The sequence below is a fragment of the Oculina patagonica genome, chromosome 13 (assembly GCF_052425735.1).
Source record: "Oculina patagonica isolate OP01 chromosome 13, crgOcupat, whole genome shotgun sequence".
NCBI lineage: Eukaryota > Metazoa > Cnidaria > Anthozoa > Scleractinia > Oculinidae > Oculina > Oculina patagonica.
In genome coordinates this window covers 14152204-14179022 of record NC_135770.1, presented here as the reverse complement: position 1 = coordinate 14179022, position 26819 = coordinate 14152204, and the positions used below count along the sequence as shown (strand labels likewise).

General features: G+C 37.5%; 1 protein-coding gene across 1 annotated transcript; it reads right to left on the bottom strand.

The window, feature by feature from the left end:
* On the bottom strand, positions 1-26819 carry LOC144637248 (tRNA (32-2'-O)-methyltransferase regulator THADA-like). The gene is made up of 5 exons (XM_078496379.1): positions 22775-26819; positions 10958-11033; positions 10313-10478; positions 3620-3745; positions 1-2088 (listed from the first exon to the last, which is right to left on the bottom strand). Exons 1-5 carry the CDS (start codon positions 22801-22803, stop codon positions 1466-1468), a joined length of 1020 nt encoding a protein of 339 aa, XP_078352505.1. The 5' UTR covers positions 22804-26819; the 3' UTR covers positions 1-1465.

The window sequence follows — 26819 nt, the reverse complement described above, 5'->3', positions numbered from 1 at the left end:
TACTTTTACAATCCCTTTAATTAGAAACACTCTTGAAAGAACTCTACACGTCTACTGTTCTTCGTACTTAAAACAAATCACTCCTGTAATACTACACGGCTTAGGTTACATTACTTACATACATTTCATTGCCTGGATTAGATTCACGTTATGCGGGAAACTAACGCCACGGTTTTTAATGTCACGCAAGCTAACACACTATCCGCGACATCTTTGCTTCGATCAATATTCCATTCTTGGAACGAATTTTTTAGTGTTTAAACAGGAATTCGATACAACACTGGATGCTGCTCCTCGCAACAAGATCGTGGGAATTTGGCCAGCATCTGCATATATTAAAGAAAAATAATTAATTGCGGCTGGAACTATTCAACCATGAAATGTCACACAACGTGACTTCTGAAAATTTTGCTTGTTGGTCGCTTCAATTTAACAACCCGCCTATAAAACGAAAAGGGGGGCAAAACATTTAGGTCTGTTAAGGAGGCTCGATGTAGTTTTTTTAGCCGAAGGGTGGTTGCTTTGAAAATTAAAATTATCTAGGAAGCCAATGTTCGATTTTTGCCAAAATACACCATAATGATCAAATATGACCAAATTTTAATTTTTTACCCGTCACTTAGTCACAAAGGTTACTATAGCAACGATTGACGTTTTATTTTGTTCTCAAACAAGCTTGATTTTCTCTTTCTTGGTGTTTAGTTTTTGATATGTTAAAGTTTAGTAGATTGACTAACTGTTGACAAAATTTTATGGCTCCCCTAGGTTGATCAAGTAATCACGCGCAGTTTTAAGCTCTAATAACTTATGTTTTTTTCTCAGTGACCAGACTGATACCCCCGTAGGCCCGCTCGGCAAGTCTCAAGCCACGCAATCTATACATTTAATGGGAAATCTTCTAATGTACTGGTCTTTTCTTAGCATGTTCAGTTTAGCGTGAAATGCACGATTTTGAAGCGTTGGACTCAAAGAAATTACTAAATTGTTATGCTCTGAAAGAAAAATATATTTTAGCGGATTCTGTTCAAATAAAATACTCACAACCGATGTGGAAAAGAAGCAATTTTCATTGACGTTCCACATGCACGTGGTACGTCAGACAAAAAGTTAATTAACTGCACAGTTCACTATCCAAAACTCAGATTCTCACTTGCAGGCTTTAAAAGGGAAATTGATGACCATACAAAACATCAAGGGTTTTACTGGAAAAATTGTTTTTGTTTGCAGTAACCCGAACAGATAAATCGATCTAGATAAATGTTTACCACGTAAAAATGATGAAACGTATAAACGTTCTTTCACCAGCAAAATCAAGTTTCCCTGGGTAAACTGGCCTCTTCAAACCACAGCTAGGTGACATAACTCATATTAGGCTGATTGCCTCAGTCAGTTATAGAGTTGCTTGGATTGACCTTTCCTTAATTTTACTTAGCTTTTTGTGTAAAGTAGCCCGTTAACGACTATATTATAAAGTGAGAATTTTACATAGTTCATTTAAGTAACACTGAATCTTTGGATGAAGTGAAATTCCTCCAGTATGAGATGGCTCTTTCACAGCCTGCAAAATTGCCATAATTCGGGTCTGCAGAGGAAAATTTCTTTCCTTAAGCTTCCCTGTTAACATAGCAATTAACGAAATTCCAGCAAAAGCTTTGTAGAAAGGAATGAACAAATTTCTGTTGAAAATCCAGTTCGTCAACAAAAGATTTTCAAGAAACACAACACATTTTTTTAACTGCTGATTCAGTAACTCAGTAAGTTCTGTCTGGTGTTTTTGAAGCATAAGAAGTGTATTCCCGTTGTTCATCTCGATCCCTTGTTTAACGGTTTTCCAGGCGACATCTACCATAATTAGGTCCTCAGCGTAAATGTTTAGAGGCCCTTTTTCAAAAAGACGATCCGCGTCTGAAATGCCATCTTCCTGACCTTGATCATAGCTACAGAGCATGTCGTTCCAGATCCATTTTAACATCCAAAATACGCATTCAACAGGTTCTCGCTCAATAAACAGGAACCAGACACAAAACATAGCACTCTCTAGGGACAGCGGAGCGACCACAGCAAACTCCTCAAACGCCAAGGCACAAACTAAAACAATCACATAAAACACCTTTATAAACAAAACAGAATCTCAGAGAAAGGGTGCCATATAAATAAATAAATAAATAAATAAATAAATATAGGATAACATGTCGATCAATGCCTTGTGACATACAGTTGATCACAGTTGAGCAAATGAACAGAAGCTTACATTTTTGGTATTCTAGGAATGCAATTCGATCTGACCCGACCTGACTCCAACTGATACTCAGGGAGAAGAGTACAATGTCATTTACAATTTATTATTGACATTTTTACCTGTTCGCTTATTCTCGTAAAATACGCAGTAGATGTTAGTTTTTAACTGGCTAAAGGTGTTTCGATGAAGTTTTTCACATGTACTAAACACTCAATTGGAGGTTCAACAGTCTAACCAGCCTCAAGTCGATGAAATCAAAACTTCCATGACAACATGTGACAAAAAAGGCCACAACTTAGCAAGACATTAATTTACGCTTATAATATTTCACGTAAAAAAAGCAAATACCAATATCTTAAACCATGGTGTACTAAATAAGAAAAAATAAAAAACCCCTGTTTTTACCTGCTCAAAATTGTCCCCAATCATTTTTGTCCCCATAGTCGCATGACCCTCTTAGAACCTGGGGCACCAGGAACAAGTGGCTATGGGAACACATGATTTGTTTCGCTAGATCTTTAACAAGGACAATTTAAAATACACCCGATTAAATCCCCGTTTTAAAATCCCTTTGTTGTAAGGCATTAAAAAAGGTTGGTTCAACTGGCTAGATTAAAATTATCTTTGTTAAAAATATAGCCAATCAGATCATGGGTCCCCAGAGCCACCACTTTTTCTTCGTGTTCCAGGTTCTGCCGACTAATGGGTCATGCGGCTTTAGGGAGTATAGGCCACCCATGTCACTATTTGTTCCTTAAAAACGTAAGATTTAAGTTGAAAAGCAATTTCATGAGTTTTGCTTTTGCTGCTTGTGAAGAATTGGTGAAAAAGCCCGTTTACCTCCTGATCTGCCAGTAAAATGACAGTCATGATGTCACTCCATCATCCCCCAAATACCTGCTACGTTTTATAGGAATCGATGCAAAAAATTCAGAGAATTTGAGCTTTACAAGATGACACCTTCTCAAGTACTTTTGCTAAAAATATTATTAAACGGAACGGGTCGTGTTCCACCTTTATTTCATCTTTTAAGCGCCCAAAATTCCAAATCCCAATAAAAAGGTTAACCACAAGATATCTAAACTAACTGTGGGCTAAATGGAGTGCTATTTGGGATAAGTAGAGTGCTCAGTATTTAGCCTTACCAAAGTGTTATTAAGGCTTACTGGAATGGCTTGCATGACTCACTGGCTGGCACTTTGTCAAACCCGATTTAATATGTTTTGTCTGCCTTAGGTCCAAACTACCATGAAATGTACATTCAAACGTGCTCTGAATAAACACTAGTTGTGTAATAATGCACTGTTTGTTAACATTTTTCGCTTCATTGTTTTAACCTGATGTGAACGCGGTATCGTATGCTGACTTCTGTTCACTTACCTAGTGTTGAATTTTGGGTGCCTTTTAACAAAACAGAAAAGGCTTCAACCGTCTGTTCTCTAACCACAGCTTCTTCATCCTGAAGGAGCGTTATAACCACAGACCACAAAAGAAGATGTACACCATCTGAAAGAAAAATTCACTGTCTCAGCACTGTAAAACTGTTCATTTCTCTGTACTTACCGTTGGGTTATGTTTCTACTCAGCCCCCTTCTTTGATACATAACTTGTTATGCAATGTTTCCTTTTATTATGTACAACACAAACATACTAATGCTTATATAAGATATTATATAAGATATTACAAAAACTTAAGACACGGTACAACATTAACTTTGCTTACAATATTTATAAAACTTATGTTTTAACAAACTAAAGCTGCGATTACACACTGATGCTACTACGCAATAAGGCTACGTTACTTGTGCAGTGCTACATAACAAAAGGCCAGAAATAAGCGAATAAAAACAAAAAAATAGAATAGAAACGAAAAAATAAACAAGACAAACAAACAAACAAACAAACAAAAAGAGGCTCAAATACTTATTTGTGATTTGGATTTATGTTTTTCAATTTCAAGGTGGCTGGTAAGTATAGCAAAAAAAGCTTCCTAGATATACTCTTCTTCTCTTCGTGAGAAGTATAAATATAATATTTAGCAATGACTAAATAGAGGTTTAGACAAAGGCGACGGGGAAGATCTTGAGTGAACCCATAGATTATATCCTGATAAGATAAGGTGATAAAGTCTAAGTGTTTTCTATTCCACTAGAGAGCAAACTGAGTCCAAAGAGTTTGTACGAAAGAGCATGTTACAAAAAGGTGTCTCAAGGTTTGTTTCTCGTTACAAAGATGGCATTGCTCCTGTTGAACAAGTGAAACCCTAAAAAGAGTGGCATTAGTGGGCAAAATGTGATGGATAATCTTAAACTGTGATGGATAATCTTAAACTGTAAAATAGTGAGTCTAATGTCTTTAGTAACTTTAAAGTGAATAAATTTAAGAAATTTTTTTACGAACATCTGACTCGCAGCTTTGCAAGAAATTTTTTTTAATGGCAACTGTTTTTAAAGAGTTCGTTGTAAGGTCGCTTTTTCCTTTTAATTGATTGATGCATTTTTTAGGGATTGCGTGGCAAAAGCCATAATACTTCCGAAAGTTAGTCATTATCTGGAACGTAGAAGCAAAATCGAGTCTCCTTTGAAGATGTCACAGATTTTAGTAACACCAGCTTCATACCACTGCTTATAGTAGACTGAGGATCCGTCGATTGTGATGAACCTGTAATTCCATATAATTTCCTCCAGTATTTGCTCTTTGGATTTGGGAGTAGAACAAGTTAGTTTTTGCCGTGCTTCTAAGGCCTCTTTGTAAAAATCCAGAGGTATGTTAACTTTCCGAGACTTCAGTTCATGGTTGCATTCAAAAAGAAATCGGCCGCCCATATTGTTTAGGTATGCTAGAGGAATGTAACTCTAACTAGTGTAGTGCGGACTATCATTTAATCGCTTAATCCATGTGACTTTGAGAGAATTGTTAACAATATCAAAGTCAGGCATATTCAGTCCTCCTTTCTCCTTTGGACCTATCATAGCAGTATGCTTAATTTTGCTGTTTTTTCCAGATGAAATATTTGATAGTCTGATTGACCGTCTTGAAAAAGGAATACGGAAACGATAGCATAGAAGTGTTGTAGATAAGTTTAGACAGCGCAAGAGTTTTTAGAATGGTTATACGACCATTTAATAAGAGGTTCCTTGGACACCATATGTTTAGTAGATTTTTCATGGAAGTGAGCTTTTGTTCGAATTTTTTAATGGGAGACCTCGTCGCTGTACGTAGAATGGATTCCAAGTGCAAAAACTGGTTCAGAGGGGCATGCAATGTCAAAATACTTCCGATACGCACCTAACCACATTCCTTCAGTATTGGTTGTGTTTACTGCAAAGCGACCAAGAAGGATCATAATCGAAAGCGATGATGAAGATTAAATTTTCCAGTGCCAACCACCACCAAGCACCGAATGTGACGCGTTATTGACAGTTTCTTCAGCTCTGAGATTTGACTAACTTTCCTTTAAGTTTCAAGTCTTGAAGTGATTTCGATTACAAAAGCTTAAAGTTGCGTTACTTTGTGATCAGAGCTAAGTTTTTTACTTCGTGAAACTGTAAATTACATGTAAATAAAATGAAAAGCTGGCTTTTTTGACAGATGACAGATTCTGCCACCGTTGACAGCGAAATTTGTAACAGCAAATCTTATTCGTTTAAAAAAGGAACTCAAATTGATTCCAGCACTGTGATGGATTACTACACTGTAAAAGCGTAACATTGGAGTTTTTGTTAATTCGAAAAAAAAACTTACCTTTAACATGGAAAAAAATATGACTCCTTTAGCATGCCTTCTTTAAGGCCCTATGTGCCACGAGGCACGAGGAGGATTGGTGAAGGTGAAGCATGGCTTCTTCAGAATTTTTGCTGCACATTGTTTCCACTACATCCACCAATTCTCTTTAAACAAATGCTCCTTAAAGCAAGTATCCAGTTGTTTAATAAATCCCTTATTAACCAAGCTTTACCGGCCCTTTGCCCACTTAGGGCCTATGGCCATAAGTCAGTCAAGTAACCAAGCTTGCTTATGACCCTGATTGCGCTTCTGCTTCAGCTTCCAGCGTTTTGATTTCCACTGGATCGTAAGGTTCTTACGCTTCCAATTCCGCATCCGATTCCGATAGCATTGCTAGTGGGAACCAGCCAGGATAAATACAATACTTACCTACGCAACATGTGCGTGAACACAAAGTAATAATAAAACAAGAAAAGAATATTTTATGCTATGTAAAGATGTACTATACAATTATATACTATTTAATTTCTTGTGCAGAGGCTGCCGTTACAGTTGACCAATATTGACAGAGTTACATTTTGCGAGAAAGAAAGGTTGTCTGGACTTCCACACATTGTTATGATGCAGTTTTTCCGATTGGGGGGGTCACTTTCCCTGTTAACTCGATTAAGTGCTTTCGGAATGATTCGATAGCGTTGGGAGAATCCGAAGTCTCGGTGAGGTGTAATGGGCAGTCAAGGTAGTGAACCATTCGATCAGTATCGAGTAAGTCGCAATTTATTATAAAACTCTATTTGAAACAGTTTTCGAAAAGTGTGTGGGTGCTGGTGTAACAAGCTTGTTTAGTGAATGAACTACCAAATAGACTTGTTCGCGAGAGTTTGAAATGAATTTCGTTTTGAAAATGAAGAAAATCGTATTGGAGGCACAATTAACTCTCCATGTTAAAAGGATGAAACTCTTTCAGAAAGCAGAATATTTCCCCGTGTTCAAATGTGAAAAGGGTGAAACTACCTGTATTTGGCGGCAAATAGTAACACCATCGGTTGACGAAAATACACACAGCATAAATGTGCAAGGATTCATCAACACAAGTTCGATGATCATGTTGTTTTACATGTCTTGGACTCCGGAATGTAATTCACGTGCTCTATTTCTCATGAATAACGTTAGACTGATGTCGAATTCAGAACTGCCCAAAAACATTGTCCTAAAAGTATAAAAATAACATCGAACCGTATAATTTGCATATTCAAACTGTGGGACAAAATAATTTAATTGGTTGAAATTGATTCCTTCGCTGCTTCTGAAACCAACGACTCAAAAATCAAACAACAGTGAATATTTCTTAAAGTAAAAAATATTACTCTGCCTTTTTTGGCAAACTACTAACAAACTATACATCAGTGAAGGCTTATTGAAACGTACTTATTCCAAAAAGGTTATAAAACGGCGGCAACGCATTGAAAGTTTATCTATGAGGTATTTATACAGGCAAAATGTTTATTATGTCTGGCGATCTGAGAACGTTTCTTTTTGAATGAAAATAAGTATCCTTTCTTGTTAGCGGTGAGTGTGGGTTATTGGTTAAATAACTATTTTTTTAGGATTTTGAGATTTTATTTCCATGAAAAAAGGCATCTGTCATACACGACGTTATGAGGTGGGGGTGGGGGTTGGGTTCGGGGGTACCGATATGAACGAGACGGGGAAGTCACGGTCTTTTCCAAATACTGATTTTGTTAGTATTTAGGGTGTTTAGGGCAGAACACCAATGTTTTATCCGTCAAAGTGTCGTGTTTAGGGTCGCATCATTAAAAGCCACTGTAGAGTTAATCACTTGTGTTGGTAGCCTAAATTTCAGAAGCAGGCGACCAGAGAGGACAAAACGCTAATTTTTTTCAGTGTTGGAGTATTGCGTGACATCCCAAAAAATGGCAACGGCAACTCGTGTTTCTTGAAATGAAGTGCAGGGCACTTGCTTTCTTTTAACAATCTTGTGAAAAATTAATCGATATGTTCTTTGTTTTCTCTTCTCGTATCTCGACTCGAAACTTGAAGTTGTTGACTCGTGAGTCGATACTCCAAGTGACTGTCAACTTACATTTGACTGGTGCTATGTACAGTGCAAATAATTCATAATGAAAGTCCACACATGTACGCATTGCGGACTCACTTTTATTCTTTGAAGTGAAAAACTGTACTGGAGAATTGTTTAGAATGGAGGCACTGGATGAAAGTATGATTTATTGAATGTTTACTAGTTACACAACGCTTTCGAGTGGTATACTTAACAATTATTCCACGAGCGCGCGTTGGATATGAGATGATAGATGGTCAACGAGGTGCGTAGCGCTGAGTTAGCTATAACGATCTCATATCCAACAAGCATGAGTAGAATTATATGAGCTCATATACCATTGCCTGTTAACCAATCAAAACGCAGGAATTGCAATATACCATTGCTAGTTTTTAATAATATGGAATATCCCACGAGTAACTGTTGAATACCGTCAAATATACAACGGATTTCCAGTATTCTGATTGGCTGTATTTTCTACGGCATGGTATAAAACTGCTAACAGTAGTCACAGTCTGAATTACCCGATAATCCGATAGAGGTGAAGTTTTTTTGGAGAAAAAGTAACATATGTGCAAGTTTGAAGTAAAATTCTTAAAGTTTGTTCTCTTTGCATAAATATTAAAGTGATTGCTTTGTGGATATCATTTGATGGGAGTTCCCAAACTGCGGATACTTTAGGAGTGCTTTTTTGGTGATAAAGAGACAGTAATAAATGTATTTTCCGCTGGTATTCAGAGTAATTAGTTTTGCTAAAATTCTTTTGCACTTGGTGTTACACGTTTAGGTGTGATACGCAACCTGTGATTGGTTAGTTTCTAATATGTATATTTTCTTCGACCGTTGAATATTCACTCACGCTTGCGCATCTTCCGCTTCTTTCTGCCATCCGGGGAAACATCTACTGGCAATCAAGCTGATGGCACAGTGTTGAACCAGGTTTTTTCGTTGTTCAGGGAGTACCTTAACAATAAGTTGGAAAGCAAAACCAAAGAGATTGAAAAGACAAGCACAATCAATGAGAAGGTGGTCCAGTTTAAGTTCAACTGAAACCAAAAGCATTTTGAGCTCAATATTGCGATACATTCCATTGTGGAAACTATTGAATCAGAAAGCCAGTGAGGTCAACAAAATCAAGGACGCATCCAAAATATTGCACAGGACGGCAGGCAACTCACTCGAAAGGCAGAAGCTGATAAAGATCGTCGGGAAGAGCAAAGATGTTTGGCAGGTTGTCGCTGAATACCAGTGTGATGGGCTTGTATTGGGATCAGAAGTCTTATAAGAGCCAGTGAGGCGGCTGGTCGCAAACGCCGTCAAAATGAGGAGGCGGCCAACGATCGCGGGAAATATTAATCATAGATTTGGTAGTAGTGCTGACGTTCAGCTTTTTGGCAGTAAGACCTTATTATTTATCCAATGTTTTATTTCCTTTGCTAGTTCTTAATCTGGATTCGCTTGCGAAAATCTTGCCATATTTCTTATCTGCCTGATTGTTTACAGGAATTAAGGGGAAAATAATTTAAGTTCGGTTGAGCGAAGTGAACAAGAACGTAATCTTTGTTTTTCATGAGGTTGATCGATATTAAAGGTTATAGTTAAAAATTCGTATTATCAGTCAGAAAGGATTCTTGTGTAACTTGTTTTGGAACTGCAGAAATAACTAGGAAGTAGTTTAAGAAGTTGCACTTTATTTAGTGTGTTTGTTAGAATTCTTGGAAGGAATGTGTTACTTAACAGTCTAATGTCTTGTCCACTGTTTCTTGCGTAAAGGGTTTAAGTTCTTAAAAGAGCCACAATACTTTGGCACACGTAATCCTCTGCAATCAAATCTTGAGCACCTTTCATCCAATCAAAAAATTCTGGTTAGAATTTTTAGAAATTTCCTGTGGTGAATGGAACAGCATTTTTTGGTTTCCACCCTGCAACTTTTGTTTGCCTTAACTTGAAGTCATTTAATGTCTTTGGGCTTATTATTGACGATTTGTTGCATGAAAATGACGACACGATTATCGTTTGTGGCCACAATCGAGACCGTTAAAAAGCACACAACGACAATGAAAACCTCTCCAAACAAAAGGTTTAATGAGCAGTAGAATAGCTCTGAACGCTCGTGACATAATACAGATGGATATATAATAATATTATTTTACTGGTTGATGATGATGATGATGATAAGGCTGTAATAATAAAGCATGCTACTGTAAGATGGCCAAACGGAGTATAGTGACACCTCAAGTAAGAAAATGAAATAAATTCTTACTTACTCAAGGTTTCTTGCAAATCAACCATCAGATCAGTAAGTGAAGAATGTCCCAGGATCTGTGCAGTACAAAGCCTCAATTCAACACTTTCAGTAGGCGAACTTGTTTCAAGAGTTATATTTGAGAAATCTTTAAGTGCTTGTAAAGACTCTGAAGCAATGGTGGAGTCCTAAAACAAAAGGTAACAGGCTTAAAAGACTTATAAAATCAACCTCGAGTGGGTGAATGCTGATGAATTCAGAACTGTGGTGATTGCATTTATTTGACCTTCTAGCGGTCATTAACGAAAATGTAGTACTCAAGACATAGACCTTATTGCTATAAATAACAATTGAATTACTCCAAAAATAACTTTGACCCCTCCCTTCACAGCTGCAGTGTCCTAAAAGTAAGAATAGCAGACACTGAAAATATACCTGAAGTGCTAACACCACACAACACTGCAAACCATTTTTTGCAGACACACCATAGTTTGTGCGAGATTAATACCTGCATTGGCATTTTATTTATTCCCTTTTAAAAAAAAAGGTGGTAACTACGAACTATCCCTACCCAATCACCATTGTGTGTCCACCTTGTAATCCCACAAATTACGAGTTCCAAACACTGCGAAACGTGTTTTATGTAACAACTAAGGAAGGTGTTTACCTTGTTGCTGGTCATTCCATGCACTACAGAAACCATACGTGACAAAAAATATAACAGTGCACACTTGAGGGTGTCCCTGAGAGAATAATAAAGAAACCAGTGTAATATCATGTTTTTCCTCTTAGTATAGCAAAGGAATCATAAATAGCTATTTCAGTTAATGTTGTCAAATAAAAGCGTTTTAAGCCTATGTGACAGGACCGACTGGTTGTCCGGGTATTTACTGGAATTAAACATTTCGCTATAGAAGAAATTTACAAGTTTGTAGTTTGCACATGAAGTATTTGTTTTTCCTCTTATGAAAGCTGCAGCTTTCCTTTCACTGTTACGTGGATTTGAGTTTGGAAAGTTCTTCAGAAATTCAGTGTGTTACGTTTATAACCTTGTTTACACACTACTGACAAGAAAGAAAGCACACAAAATCACCTTTGCGGAAATATACACATTGTTAATGTCATTAGCCAAGCAGCCGCTCACTGGTTCTACTGTTACTACAATCTTGGACAACAGTAGTTGAAACAAACGCATTTCAGGCATTTTTCAAAAATGTCCTAACCTGCAGCGGGTTAAAATATCTTATCTCCCTCTCCCCTTCCTAAATGTCATTTCTTGAGGTTTGTGGTTCGACAGGCTTTGATTTGAAAAAACTAAAGCATTAACAACATTGAAATGGGGGAGGGGGTTGCAAAACAGCACTCTGTTAGCTAAATTAGTTGAAATTTGCCAAGTGTTTTAACAGTTTTGTCCAAGATTGTACCTTTCAGTCTTGTCGTGTTAATCCAAACACCCAAAATTACAACAGAACATCCATCTACGCACTTGTAGCGTTTCATGCCATCTTCGATTACATTCTTCTTTGCCTAGTGCCAGTCCCGTATTGTTCTATAATAACTAGTTTCAGTTCCCTACATTTCTCCCTCTCTGAAAAAAGATGTTGTCCTCAACATGAATGAATAGACAATAGTCTCTTCTAGGTTATCTCTTATTATAACAGTTCTTTGTACACTTGTATCTCATCCTGAGGTGAACAAAAGTATTCTGGTTGATCAACAGTTTATGTTGCACTCAGGTGTCACTGTTCTATCTTTGCGGCAATATTACTTTTCAATACCAAACGCCTTTATCTATAACACAATTTGACTTCCTTGTACAAAGAATATTACGAGAAAGAAAAAACAAATTCTTCAAATTAAACGAGATTGAACTTCTACACACAAGCAAAACGTTGTAAGAAATTAAACAATACCAAAGGGAAACAATATAAGTCTTATCAAGGATGAATGTAGCTTCAATAGGTGAAGATCAGTTCCTTTCTTCTCAAGTTAAATTCTAAGGGCCTGCTAGTAACACCACAAAGGCACAGGACACATGATACTGGAGAAGGTGCAAAATAGCTATAGGGCTGCAGAACAGGTTGTAGCGTCCATGTCACTGAGACAGGTTGCCACAGCTGCTGTGAATACGAAACTGTGATGCCTTGAACTCCTGCTGTAGAACTGGCTTGTAAGGAGGGTTGTTCCATTATATCATAGGTTATCCTTAGAGGTGGTCTGCTCATATGTTGCGACTGTCTAAGCGGTAAGCTATCTGCAGCAGCATTATCTACTGTACCAACTGGTTGCTTTGGGTCTTCTTCTTCTAACCCTAACCCTTCTCCCTCAGAGTCTCAACAAGGCTCAATGTCCTCTTAAACTACATGTGACCCTGAAACAATATTACAATGATCTTAACATTGATTTCTTGTAGACTCATAAAGTTCTTGAAGCTTATCAGGTGTGAGGCCAAGAATGTCCTCATCAGTACTTCTGGTTGCTCTCTTGGAAAGCCTGGTGGCTGTTGGCCCTCCTAGATACTTTACGGCCACTCTTTGATGACTTAATTGGGGTCTCAACCGGCAAGTAAGAACATGGTTATAGCATGTTGCAATGGAGAACTTTTGACCTTCCATTTCCACTCTCTGGCTTTACTTCATAAACTGGCATATACTTCCTCTTCCGAGTTACAACATAGATTTCTTTTTTTTTTATTTATTTATTTATTTTTTTTATTTAATGTTTTTTTATTGATTTAAGTTACAAGATATAAAGATTACAAAATACGAAGATTACATTGTGCTACTGCAAGTGTAATTAATAACAACGTGCTTATAGACAAGAAAAATAAGTTAAAAACAAAAAAAAAAAGGAGAAAAAGAAAAGAAACAGCAAAGAATAACAAAATACTAAAAACTAAAAGAAAATTGTAACAACTCAAAAACAAATCCTAGATTTAAATATATCACAATGCGTACACCCACTCTCGTAACTATATATTTAAAATATCACACTACGTTAACGTGAGTACTTTAATTAGTTTCTCCCATTTCTTAAGATGTTTGTCTAATTTGTTATTCTCCCTAGCAATATGAAGCTCAATACTATATATACGTCGAGCTCTTGCAATAAAACCTGAGAGATTTGGCAAGTTATTTTGGCACTTCATAGAATAGATATAATGTTTACCCAACAATAACATATGGTTAATTATAGTTAAGTCATCTGCACTGTTAAATTTCCCCAAAATTAAGTCTGTCTCTTTTATTGTATCAATGCGGATTTTTTTTTTGTATTTTGTATTTTAATTATTTTTTATTAGTTTCCAAAAAATACATACAATGTTTAAGTTACAACACTATTACAAACACTACAAAAAAAAATAATAAAATAAAATACAATATTTTAATTACCACACTATAAACTACTTTAAATTACTAAATTAAAACAGACACTACAAATACTACAAAATTAATCGGAGTTGACACAGAGTCCTTAGTTCATTTATCAGTTTTAAATGTTATTCTACAATGCTATTATTAATTTGCGGCTAACGGTGCAGGATTGCATACTAATTTATTTTTATATTTGCTCCATTTCTTATTGTGAGCTGACAACTTATTGTTTGATTTTGATATCATTGCCTCTATTTGGTAAATCAATGTAATCTTTAAGTTTAATACTCTTATTGAAGGTAGAGATTTACTTTGTCTACAAGAATATAGATATTGTTTGGCGGCTAATAAAATGTGGTTAACAAATAACTCATCCTCGCACTTTAGAATGCCAAACATTATATCGCGTTATATCTTTGTCAGAGACCTGTTTAATCTTTACGTCAAGATTTTCAAGCCATTTGATAACCTCAGCCCAGAAATTCTTTGAATAATGGCAAGACACAAAAAAATGCTCTAGGGACTCGTCGATTTCACCGCAAAGGGAGCAGGCTTGAGCTTGTACGACGTTAATTTTGTAGAGAAGGATATTTGTCACAAGACACCTATTAAGTAATTTACATGTATACTGAAATTCACGCAGTTTTGTATCCAATGCAACGCGAAAAGGCAAGGCGTAGATTTCTTTCCATTCTAAGACATCATTTATAAATCGCGCATTAAAATTCAGTTGAGCAGTTGCGGATGCGGATGCCATTATCTCTTAGCCAGGACAACACAGAATTCCAGAATTCGGAAGATTTTGCACAGAAGAAAAGTAAATGCTCGATGGATTCTGCTTCCTTTTGGCAAAAAGTACACTTAGATGAGTCCACTATGCCAAGGCAAAAAAGCTTTTCATTTGTGTAAACAATACAATTCAAAACTTTATATTGAAATTCCCTGATTTTTGATTCTAATAAACTTGTCTGCTAATTTTATTTTAGCAGGGGGCGGAATCTGTTTTTCTCAATGAAGGATTGATAGACTTGCTTCGAAGAGACATCTAAGATTGGCGCAGAGTTATCATTATCCAGCTTAATAGTTGGTGAGTTTGGCAAAGGTACAGTAGGGATTGAATTTACAATGCTGGGGATACTAAAGGCGAAATAACATCACGTGAAAAGAAATTATTTATAAAAATCACATCACCTATTTTTTAAAAGCCAAGTTCAATTAAATCCTTTCTATACAGGGACATTTTTTTCAATACATAAAAACTTATTGTTCCAAATAATCTCGTTTAAAGCATCCTGAGATGAGCTTGGTTTCTTCCCATTTAGCTCCGACCACGCATCAAGGCTGATTCCTTATAATAAGCTGGTAAATGGATCTTGAGATAATAGGTGTCAAAGTTACAGTACAGGACAAAGCGTCTCGCAATTGGCGAAAGGAGCTTGGCAAAAATTGCCTTCCAAGGACTTTGATAGTCTTCCATAATTTTTTTTAGACAAATCTCGCTTCGCTTTAATCATAGATTCGACATCTAACATTTTCAATCCTCCTCTTTTAACTCGGAAAATTCCGAGTTTTGGTGAGCGGGCCGATTTCACTCCTTCCCTCCTTCACTCCTGCCAAACCACTCCTGCCAAACTGGCCAATTAGAAGCGGTCGTTCACACGCGCTTGGTGAACATTGTAACACGATCTGACAGAAATCGGCTGCGTGTAATATTTTTGTTCAAAAGCGACAACTTAAAATACCGCGACTTCTCTGCTAAAAGAAACCACTTCAGAAGAGTTTAATTGGATTGAGGATACTCGACAAATACTGGTAACAGCACATGTTTCGTTTTGGTGACATTTAAAGTTCACCCGCTTGATCTGCTTGATCTTTTCGCTGGCGAATTCCGACGAACTGAAGATTCACTGAATCATCAGGAATCATCCCGTATTCTCTGGTGATTTTGCAGTTGTTCTGAACTGTTTCTACATCGGCAACAACTTTCAACTTGAAGGTTTCGTTGTTAGAAAACCAGTAGCTTTTGGATGATGATCGACAACTGCTTAATTCTTCAGAAGAATGCGTGATTGTTTGAGATGGGATTCTGAACTCAGGTGAATGTTTTGTCACGCATGTGTACGGTTCTATTAATAAATTCATTCTTTGTCAGTGATTTGTTGTTTTTCAATTACACAGTTGTGATTTAACGATATGTTGATTCGCTGCACGTGGACTGTTTTATAGCTTGAAGGAAAAATTGGGTCTTGGCTTATAGCTGAGCGATTTGGGTTTATTTTTTGTCAGTATAACTGGTTCCAAAAACTAAAAGTCTAGGGTTTCGGCTAATAGCCGAATAAATACGGTACATGCATGCATAACTATCAGCCAAAATATTGTATTAATGTCAGTTTTCTTGAAATAGACCAAAACTTATTTTTTCTAACGATATCATTATTTTGCCTATAACCTTCAAAAAACAAAAAGGAAAAATATAAAGAAAGCAAACAATTTGCAACCGATGGGAACTCTATCACTTGCCCTTTCGGCCTGCTCTCGATGAGCAGCTAGATGACAATGAAACTAAGTGAAGTGAACTGAATTGTGGAAAGTCAAACATCATTTGTTTTAGCAAATCTCTATTTGTCAGTTTGTTGTTTTCGATTCTTGTTTCATAATAAATTTTCCGAGTTTAGTGGCTCATAGCCACTTTTATTTTTAAAATCTGGAATCAAAGCATGGCGTTTCACTTTATCCTTCCCATTCCAAATGAAACTATAAAAAATTGAGTTTGCCTCCATAATTAGTTCTTTGGAAATCGTAATGACAGATGCCCTGTACATAAGTTTGGGGATGGCAAAGGTTTTAATAATTAGAATCCTTCCTATTAGGGACCAACCCCCCCATTTCCACATGTTAATTGATTTCTTTATATCCTTCAAGGTTTGTCTATAGTTCAAAGTGTCCCTTTGTTTTAAGTCATATCCAAAATGCACCCCTAAAATCTTAATAATCTCACACACATTGTGCTTTGCAAAGTCTACCAGCTTGATAGTGCTATTCCCAAGGGCTAGTATTTCAGTTTTTTCGTGATTAACCTGTAAGCCAGACTTGTTTCCAAAATTCTCAAGAATACGAAGCAATGCAGTATTCTCGTTATGATCCCTAAGAAAACACGTCATGTCATCCGCAAATAATGACAACTTCACGATTTCCTCTCCTATTTTGAACCCTGGATTTGGCTATCAATTCTTATTTGTAAAGCTAAAGTTTCAGGCGCGATGATGACTAGGTAGGGAGAGAGTGGGTCTCCCTGTCTCACCCCCCTACTTAAAGAAAAAGGAGCAGTGGTAAATCCATTATTCATTACGCAACTAGACACATTCTTATACAGCACACGAATTCAATGAATAAAAGAAGGGCCGAAGTTAAAATTGTGCAGTGTCCTAATAAGGAAATTAAAATTGAGCGTATCGAAAGCTTTCCCAAAATCTATTGCTACCAACAAACCCGACAGACCATTCCGTTTTGTGTAATCAACCATGTCATCGATTGTTCTGACTGCGTCGAACATAGACCTGCCTTTGACAAAAGCATTCTGATTAGAGTGTATTATTGCGGGTAAGACCTTTTCTAATCGTTTCGCCAATACTTTGGAAATTATTTTTGCATCAACATTGATTAACAAAATTGGACGCCAGTTCTTTATCATTCTCTTATCTTTCCCTTTCTTTTCAATTAGTGTTATAATTGCTTGTATTTGCAAGTTTTAAAGTTCGCCAAACTCATATGAGTAATTTATACTATCAACCAAATATTTTCTAATCAAAGGCCAAAAAGCCATGTAAAACTCGATGGTTAATCCATCATTCTCCGGAGTTTTATTTTTTTGAAAGGATTGTAAAACTGAATAGCACTCATTTTGTGTTATTTTTCCTTCACATGCAGACCGTAACTCCTCAGATAGTTTTGGTATTTCTGCTGAATCATTGAGAAAAGATGATTCTGACAGACCACTATTACTTCTGCTATAAAGGGTGGAATAAAACGACTCCAATTCACTCAATATAGTCTTAGGGTTTGATGTTAATTTTCCATCGGTAGTGATAATTTTCCGTACACTACATTTCCTTTTATTGGACTTTTTATTAACATTTATTTATTTTTATTAACATTTATTATTTTTCGTACCAATTTGCACGCGAACGTATAATCGCTCCTTGGGTAATATAATCGTAATATTCGTCATACTCGGCCTGCAGACGTTACAATTCCTCAGCGTTTTCTTTTGATGGGTCAGCGTCGCACTTTTCCGCAATTTTCTTTCCAATTCATTCACTTTCGCTTTCCTACTGCGTGCTTTTGTTTTACTATAACTGATGGTTAGTTGTCTTATTTTGTATTTCAATAAGTCCCATAAGACACGTCTGTCGTCAACTTCTTTAAATTATTTGAGCCACTGACTAAAGTTAATGTGCAGAAGATCGCAGTAAGCTTGATCGTTGACTAGGTTGGCATTAAATTTCCAAAAACTTGGGCCCTGACTACTTCCCTCTACACCATTGAAAGATAAAGTTATTGCCGAGTGGTCTGATTTAATAGATGAAGTTATGTCTACAGAATCCACATCTTCTTGTAAAGAATTACTAATAAGCCAAAAATCTTATCGCCTTTTAATAATTGGATTCTTTTGGCTCCAAGTAAAGCGCTTTGCTTTAGGATTTCGTACCCTCCAAATGTCGACCAAGTCGTGTTCCTGACAAGTGTCGTCAAAAACTTAACTGAATCTTTGACTCTCTTTATACCGCCACTACCGTCTAAGTTCGGATTGAATGTTACATTAAAATCGCCTCCAACAACAACCGAGTATTGAGAAAGAGTAAAGGTTCCTAATACACTCGAAATATCCTTGAAAAAAGCACATTGCTCGGCGGACTTATTGGGCGCGTAAACATTTAATAGTAAAAACGAGTCCTGTATTGTTGCCTCTAGGAGAATAAACCGACCTTGCTCATCCATTTTAAGTGACTGGAGATTAAAGTCAAGCTGATCTTTTACCAAAACAAGTACGCCTCGGCTATGCGCGCTTCCGTGTGAGAAAAACATATCACCTTTCCACTGTTTTTTCCATACATTTTCTACTTCTACTTCTTGCTCCCAGTAGGGTCATAGCTTTCCCTGGCCGCCATGCTCAGTCATGTTATGTACAAGAACACGATCCCCTTCACACAGCTAAGTGTGTCCGACTTTTTTGTCATACTGTTGTTTCCCCATGTCTGTACTTTTCTTTGCATGGGCAGAGGCCAAATCATAAGCTTGCTATATTCAGGATATGTAGAAAATCCCTCTGGAGGTTTTAAGGCAAACATTAAGTCAATAGGTAGTCTCAGGTTTCTACCAAACAGTTGATAGAAAGGTGAAAATCCAGAAGAATCATGACGAGTACAGTCCAAGGCTCTCAGCATGGATAAAAGCGTCCAGTTCAACCTTTCGACCTGCCCATTACATTACGGGTTAAGCGTGTTGTCTGTGAATGTTTAATCCCACTCAGTTTCTCAAGGTTGTAGAAACGCCTTTGTCGAATTCTCTACCCTGGTCATGACAGATGGTTTCTGTGAAGCCAAATCTCATGATAAAGTCATCATACAATTTATCAGCAGCAGCTGTCTGACTTCACCAACAGTTGTAGGTGACACCTCCTTTAAACTTCTCGATAGCCTTAACACGCCTTGGGTCCAGCCGGTAACCACCTGACACAACTCTTCCCACGTTTAACCAAACTACATTTACACAGCTTCAACTTCAATCCATGTTCACGTAACTTGCTTAGCACTGTTCTCAGATGCTCAACATGTTCTTCAAAGGTCCTGCTAAATATTATGGTGTCATCAAGGTATGGTATGGCCACTTTGTCCCTCAGTTCACCGTTCCATACATCGCTGGAAATTTGCAGGCTTATTAATCAATCCAAATGGGATCCTTATCCATTCATACCCTCCCCATGGTGTAATGAATGCTGTGGCTCCTCTGCTGTCCTTGCTTAGAAACCCCTTGTGATATGCCTTATCCTGATCGAGGACACTAAACCTACTATTTCCACCAAGACTATCCTGGGTTTCTCGGACCCTAGGAATAGGATGTCTGTTAGCAATAGTCCTGCGGTTCAGTTCACAGTAGTCGATGCATAGTCTCAGAGATCCATCTTTTTTCCCGACACAGACAACTGGAGAGAAATATGGAGACTTAGATTCTGTGATGAAATTCTGCTTCAGATGGTGTTCAATGTACTGTTTCAACTCTGGGTACAATGGTCGAGTGATTGACGTGTACTTCTTTTGCACTGGCTGGATATCCTTCAGGTTAATCTCCATTTCCAAATCAGGGATGCAACCAATACCTTATTCACTGGACGAGAATGACTCATACTCTTCCCTCAGCATTGTCTCAGCTACAATTCGCGGATCATGGTTTGAGTCACTAAGGTCAACTGCCGGGAGATAGTTTTTGCTTTCTCCATCTTGCTGCCCAGAAAGGAGTTGGTCTTGTTGGCTACTGAGGCTCCTGCTCCTTTAGATGTTGTTGGTCGGTCTAGATCCTGCATTCACTCAGCCTCATGTATGCCACAGTCGCTGATTTCACTGCCTCCCTAACGAGGTGCAGCTCTTAAGTGTGATGTCATGATCTGTCCCATTGTACACAATAACTTGTACACGGGAGTTTTTCCTGGTTTGATGTTTAACAAAGACCTCTTTACTTCTAAGCCCTCTGGCAACAACTGTGCTAGTTTGTCTGGCTCAAAAAACACTGGTGTTTGCCTGTGCACAGGTCCTGTATTTGCACGACAACTGACAGCAACTGTGCTATCATTAGGTATGATCACATCTTTTCTTCCAGTTCTCACTTAACAAATGCAGTATCTGAACGTGAACTCTGAATAACGTTAATCGAGGCATCTAATTCTGTTTTATCTTTTCCAGGGAAACTTTTGTAAATTATTGGCTTTGGCTTCTGTCCTGGCTTACCAGCTCTTCAATGAAATTGTATCCCAGAATAAGACAGTTAAACTTATCTGATGTTACAAGGGAAGGCACTAACAGTTCTTCTTGACTACTATCACTGCTGAGAGAGTTTAACTTCACTCTGACTTTCACCCACCAAATGCAGGGTACCTTAGTCCCATTGACTGCTGTTAAATCTAGATTTGTATCCAGGAGCTCTGACAACTGTCTAATAGTTACTTCTTTTAGGTGTTATGAATACAGTCATTGAGCAAGCATTTTACCATACACTTCTTACCAAAGAGGCCATTAACTTTAGCATGTTCACAAGGAGTTAAGTTGCTAGCACAGGCTGGGTCTACAAAATCTTTAGACTTACTTGTACTTGCCTCAGAGAGATTAATTATTGCTTGGCACAACATCTTGTCTTGGCACAATACCATACACTTTGACACTGACTACATTTTTTAAGCTGTCCATGCTCAACTCCAGTTTTACAGCAGTGTTTACATTGGTGAGACTTGCATGGATTTACGATTGTTTCCTGTTTTGCGGAAGCAGTCGATTCCTGTTTAACTGCTTCCTGCATCCACTTGCAAAATGAGAGTCGCCCCCACACTTAAAGCAGGGATTACAATACTCATTCTTGTTTTCAAGGCAGCTTGAACACAAAGGTAGACTTTTTCTCTCCGGCAACTCCGGCAACTTCCACTTTGGTCAGTGCTCTTCTTTCTGACCTCACTTTTCAGTGCCTCAACTTCTGACTTGATTCCACTGATAGTTGTTATAAAATAATTCTAAGGGGTGCCTTTCTTGTTTTCTTTCCTTGGATAAGTTATCAGATACTGCAGACACTGATAACGCTGGTGGTTTGGACTTGGTATTGTTCCTTAGCTTTTTGTCCCTCTCCTTTTCTGCTGAGGTTGCCATACTTATCTAATGCACTAACACTTTATCTGACACATTCGGGTCCTTTAGGAATTGGCGAATCTTAGCACGAATACTTTCATCCTGTAAACCAGTTTCTACTGTTCGAAGAAACAGACACTGTATGTTTCCAGACTCATACTGTAGGGATGTGTCATCATCTCCTTCACTACATGCAAACAGAATCTGCGGCCTCAGCTCTAGGGCATTCATCAAAAACACCTGAGGTGATTCTTTTGGGCTCTGACATAATGATGCTAGTGTTTGATAGAGTTCTGATGTATTCTTCGCACCAGCGTGGCTGCGGAGAATTTTTTTTAACCAGCCCAATGTTAAATCTTTGTAAGTTTCCAGATAACTTCTAATCACCATACCAGGTGTGATTGAACGAAAAACACCATCAACAATTTCATTTTCAGTATAACCCTGGGCCAACCCCGTTTAAATTTGAGCGCCAGTGAGAAGAAGGTAATTTTATCTTTCTGCTCTGGCTCTCCAATTTGACCGCTGATCTTAAATTGTCTACGTAAAGCACTGATCGCCAACAGTTTTTGAACCAAGTCTTTCTTCGCTACAGTGGGAGGTTTGGAATCACTTTGAACAAACTTTCTACTCTTACCTTCATCCTTAATGCCAGAAGATGGTATTTCTGTCAACAACTTTTTCACATCTTCAAGGTACAGAATAACTTTGATTTCTTTTGACTTGCTAATTCCTTCCTCAAGTTGCTGAACGATAAGTTTCGCGATGAATAGTTTTCTCTTCCCTTCTTTTTCAACTTTACAGAACTCCGCAATTCGCTGGAGTGAACTCCAATCCGCGGCATAAATGTTAGTTGACAAATATGGCGGGCAACTTACAAGGCACATGGTCGCGAAGAAAACACAGATAAACTCAAAAGCATACCCAAATCGTTTGCCACGATTGGTTTCTACAGTCTTCCATTGTCCTTGAGTTTTAGGTCCTGGCAGGGTTGCCAATTTTGTTAATCCAACGCACGCCGAACAAACGATAAATTACAACAGAATATCTAACTTTTTAATACGCACTTGTAGCATTTCATGCCATTCTCGATTACATTCTTCTTTGCCTAGTGCCGGTCCTGTATTGTTTTATAATAACTAGTTCCACTTCTCTACAGTCACGTAAGCTTGAAGCTTAGATCCCACAACATTAATTGAAATAGCTGCATATTATATATCATACCCTCCTTGAAAGTAGACACATGATGACATCTTAGAGAAAACCAACACTGTCAGTCACAGCCAAAATTATATTCAACAGGCCTAATAATCAACACCATTAGGACCAAATGTAAGAGCAAGAACATTACTATTCACAGCCCTGCCACTGTGGATGGCCAGGTTATAGAGCCGGGTTGATTAAGGTTACACAATACCTTTGCGGGTGTACTTCGGAAAAAATACGTATGGGCGTTGCTTCTAAGTTAGCTATCACAAACTATACATTGTATATCAGTAGAAAAGTAAAGAACTGTAAAATTCGAAAAAAAAATCCGATGTTTAGCAGAGCCATTGTTGAGAAGAAAGAAGCCAGTAAATAGAAAATGACCAAGTGTCATTCCACCTAGTTAATCGGGTATCAAACACCACCACTATTGCACAAGTACTGCACAGTGTTAATCAGCAAGCATCAATTTCTCAAATTGTGTCAGGCTTTTTCTTTTCTTAATTCTTATTGGTTATCTTTTTGTAGATCCGTAAAGTTGAAGTATAGAATAATTTGGCGACCCTGTTGTGTTCGCAGCGGTCACAAGAGAAATATCCAAAATAAAGGAAATCCCTGACACACTTTTGTTCTTCGATGCTTGGCGAATGTTCTGGCCAAATGTCGTTAGAATCGGCCAACTCTACATATTCTATTAATTCATCCAAAGAGACGGTATACTCGCGAAAAACGATTGCAAGTTTTCGCCATTTGAAGATTTGTAAACATCTTATGCCCTTATGTCAACAGGACATACTGCCGGCCAATGAAATGAAGGCACCCCTACTCTTCACAGCAAAACGATATTTGCGGGAAATCAAAGGCAATAATAGTGTGACAGTCACGTTCTTTCTCCTTGTTGAACCTCAGCGTGCGAGAGAAATGGATTAACCCAGAAAAATATGCGGGGGAAGAGTACAAAAAATGAAGTAGAAACAGGTAGCTCGATTTGTTCGAAGGATCTCCTGTCCGCACATCGACCAACATTCCGCTTTAGTCTTCTTCTTAGGTCTCGATTTCGATTTTTCCGCTGTCCAAGGACTTTTTCTATTTTTGTTAAATCGTTTTATGACCTAAATAAAGTCAATAACATGAAATGAGGAGCAATAAACCGAAGAGCGATATCTACAATATAATGGGAGATAAGGAAAATCGCATGTAAACAAAAAATGCTTATAAGGTCCTCATATTAAGAGCTCCGTGATAAGGCTGTTTCGTGCAAAAAAGTTGTCTTAAAGTCAATGCGCTATGAAGATAATGACACCTAACTGTGTTATTAACTCCTATTTTAAAAAACTTTTTTCGAAATAACTCGAGTGTGTTTTTAGATTTTGCTTTCATTTTTGGGGAATGTTAGATTTATAATAAACTTTTAGTTTAGTCCAAAAGTAGTTCTCTGAAGGTATTGTGTAACCTTAATTTACTTATTTAGGAAGCAAGGTGAAAACAGATGGGGACTGTGAAAAGGAAGTGAACATGAGGATCCCTGCAAAGACAAACCAGGCCTTTTTTAGTGCAGAATGCACTTTTGTGATGGTTTGGTGGGCAGTCGTCTGCTAAACCCCTAACGCGTAAAGCACTATAGTGTAAACTTTTAATCAGCAATTAATTAATATCAATTAATTAATTATTTCTGTAAGGGGGGTAAGGAGTGGGGAACACCTGACCGTGTGCCCTTGGACGTTTACCTACGTTGCTTTTCATAATCAATAGCACAAAGGTATATATTTGTTTCAGAAAGCACTTTGCCCTCCTTGTGGTACTATTCTTTCTAGAACAAAATACTTTGTGCTAAATGCATGCGCAGAGTATTACTCTCACAAACATCGCCAGCTTCTTCCTGCGGAAGGATTCCTGTAGACTCTGTGGCGCCGAGTTAAAAGTGCAAATTAATTAAATTAGACGTTTGGATGTCACTGCGGTTATGTGATGTGGCAACGCTGTTTTCTCCAAAAAGTGACCTTGCATCTCATAATCTGAAAAACCATTTTTTTTTAAAATTAACAGCATTTATTTACATCAAATTACAATGCATTACACAAATATTTACAGGAGAAAAAGGAAAAGAAAAACATAACATAAATATTCACACAAAAGATCTAATTTACATATAATGTGTTCAGTAAGCTCGATAAATTAAAGAAAGGGAGTCTGTAAGAGAGTCTGTTATCCATCTCCCAGTTAATTTCTTCTGAGCATTCTAGATTGCAGTCAACACACCACTTTCCTTGGCTTTTCGTAGGGCTTTTTTGTTTAGTGCTGACAAGCTTTTCATATGCCATTCTATTGGGCTTAAAAACTTTTGTGAAGTTGTCAACAAAGGTGCTAAAGTTTTTGTCAGTTTAAACATATTGTTTTTTTGTGTAATTTCTTAAAGATTTTATGCACGATACGACGCCATGATAAGAAATAAAATTTGTTTTAGCGTCGAAGCGTTCCTTAAAGTCCGTGAAAGACAAGAACTTGTCAGTGTCTTTCATTAAATGCGGATTGAATTCCTTTGGAAGACCACAATTTGTAGTACATCGGTTTATTTCCGATTCTCAAAAGTGAACTGTTCCAAAGAGGCAAAGAAAGAAAATGTTCAACGGAGTTTATGCTTTCGACATAACTGATTTCAGACCAAATTTTTAGAATTTCTGTAGTGAAGGTGTCATATACGTGAACGAACTTTGCTAAATCGTTTTTATTGAGGTTGCCCTTAAAGATGTCAGCCCCACCAAATTCGTGCAATTCGTAATCGAAAAAAAGTTTCCATTTTCCATAATTTTCCTTGTCTAAAAATTTTCTTACCCAAGTTGATTTGAGTGCTTTGTTGAAACATTTTATGTCAATCATCCTTAAGCCGCCATTTTTATAATCACTGATCATAACATCTCGCTTAATTTTGTCCCTCTTTCCGCTCCAGAGAAATCTGTAAAACATGCTGTTGAACTCATCTAGAGCGGCATAATCTGTTTGTAGCGGTGACAAGATATGAACAAGCTGGGAGACGATTAAACTTTTTAATATAACGATTTTTTCCAATAGGGTTAAGCGCCGGTATTCCCAGCAGCTTAAGCAATTTTTAACCTTAAGAAGTTTTTCGCTATAGTTTGCCTTCATACTATCCGCAGTATCCGGTGATATCCAGACACCTAGGGCCTTTACTTTTAAGTCCTTTTCAGGACAGATTTGATGTTTTCTTGTAATTTAAGCTCAAGCCAGAAATCGCACCGAAACGCTCTAGGTCAAGTTAGGCAGATAATAAGGACTTTTTTTGAACCATCTAGAATCATGGTGGTATCATCTGCGTATTGGCTGATTTTAATTTCATTTCCACACACAGTGATCCCTTTAATATCATTGTTTCTTAGTATTTTGTCAGCAAGTATCTCTGCGCAGAGGATAAAAATATAAGGGGATAGAGGGCATCCTTGTCTAACTCCTCTTTGGGGCGTGAAGTAGTTACTTGCCCATCCGTTATTAAGGACGCAGCTTTGTATGTTACGGTAGCACAATTGAATCCAGCTAATAAGTGACGGTCCAAAGTTAAAATAGTCTAACGTTTTCCATATAAAAGACCATTCAACAGTGCCGACCGCTTTTTCGAAATCTATAAACATTACTGTAGCAGCCCGGGTATATTGTGAGCAGCAGTGTGGTTTATTAAGCCATCAATAAGTCTTATGTTGTCCCCAATAAATCTTCCTTTAAGGAAGCCGGTTTGGTTGCTGTTTTTAAGCTTTGGAAGTACATTTTGAAGTCGATTTGCAATAGCCTTAGCCGCAATCTTATAATCAGTGTTTAATAAAGTTATTGGTCGCCAGTTTTTAATAAAGTAAGGTTCTGAATCTTTTTTGGGTATTTGCTTAATTATCCCATGTCTTTGGCTTATTGATAGCTGTCCCTCGATGTAAGCACTGTTAATAGAGTTCAAGAAATAGTCAGAAATTTCATTCCAAAAAACTTTGTAAAATCTACCGGGAAGCCGTCCGAGCCTGGTGTTTTTTCAAGGTTCATGCTTTTAAGTGCCTGCAAGCAC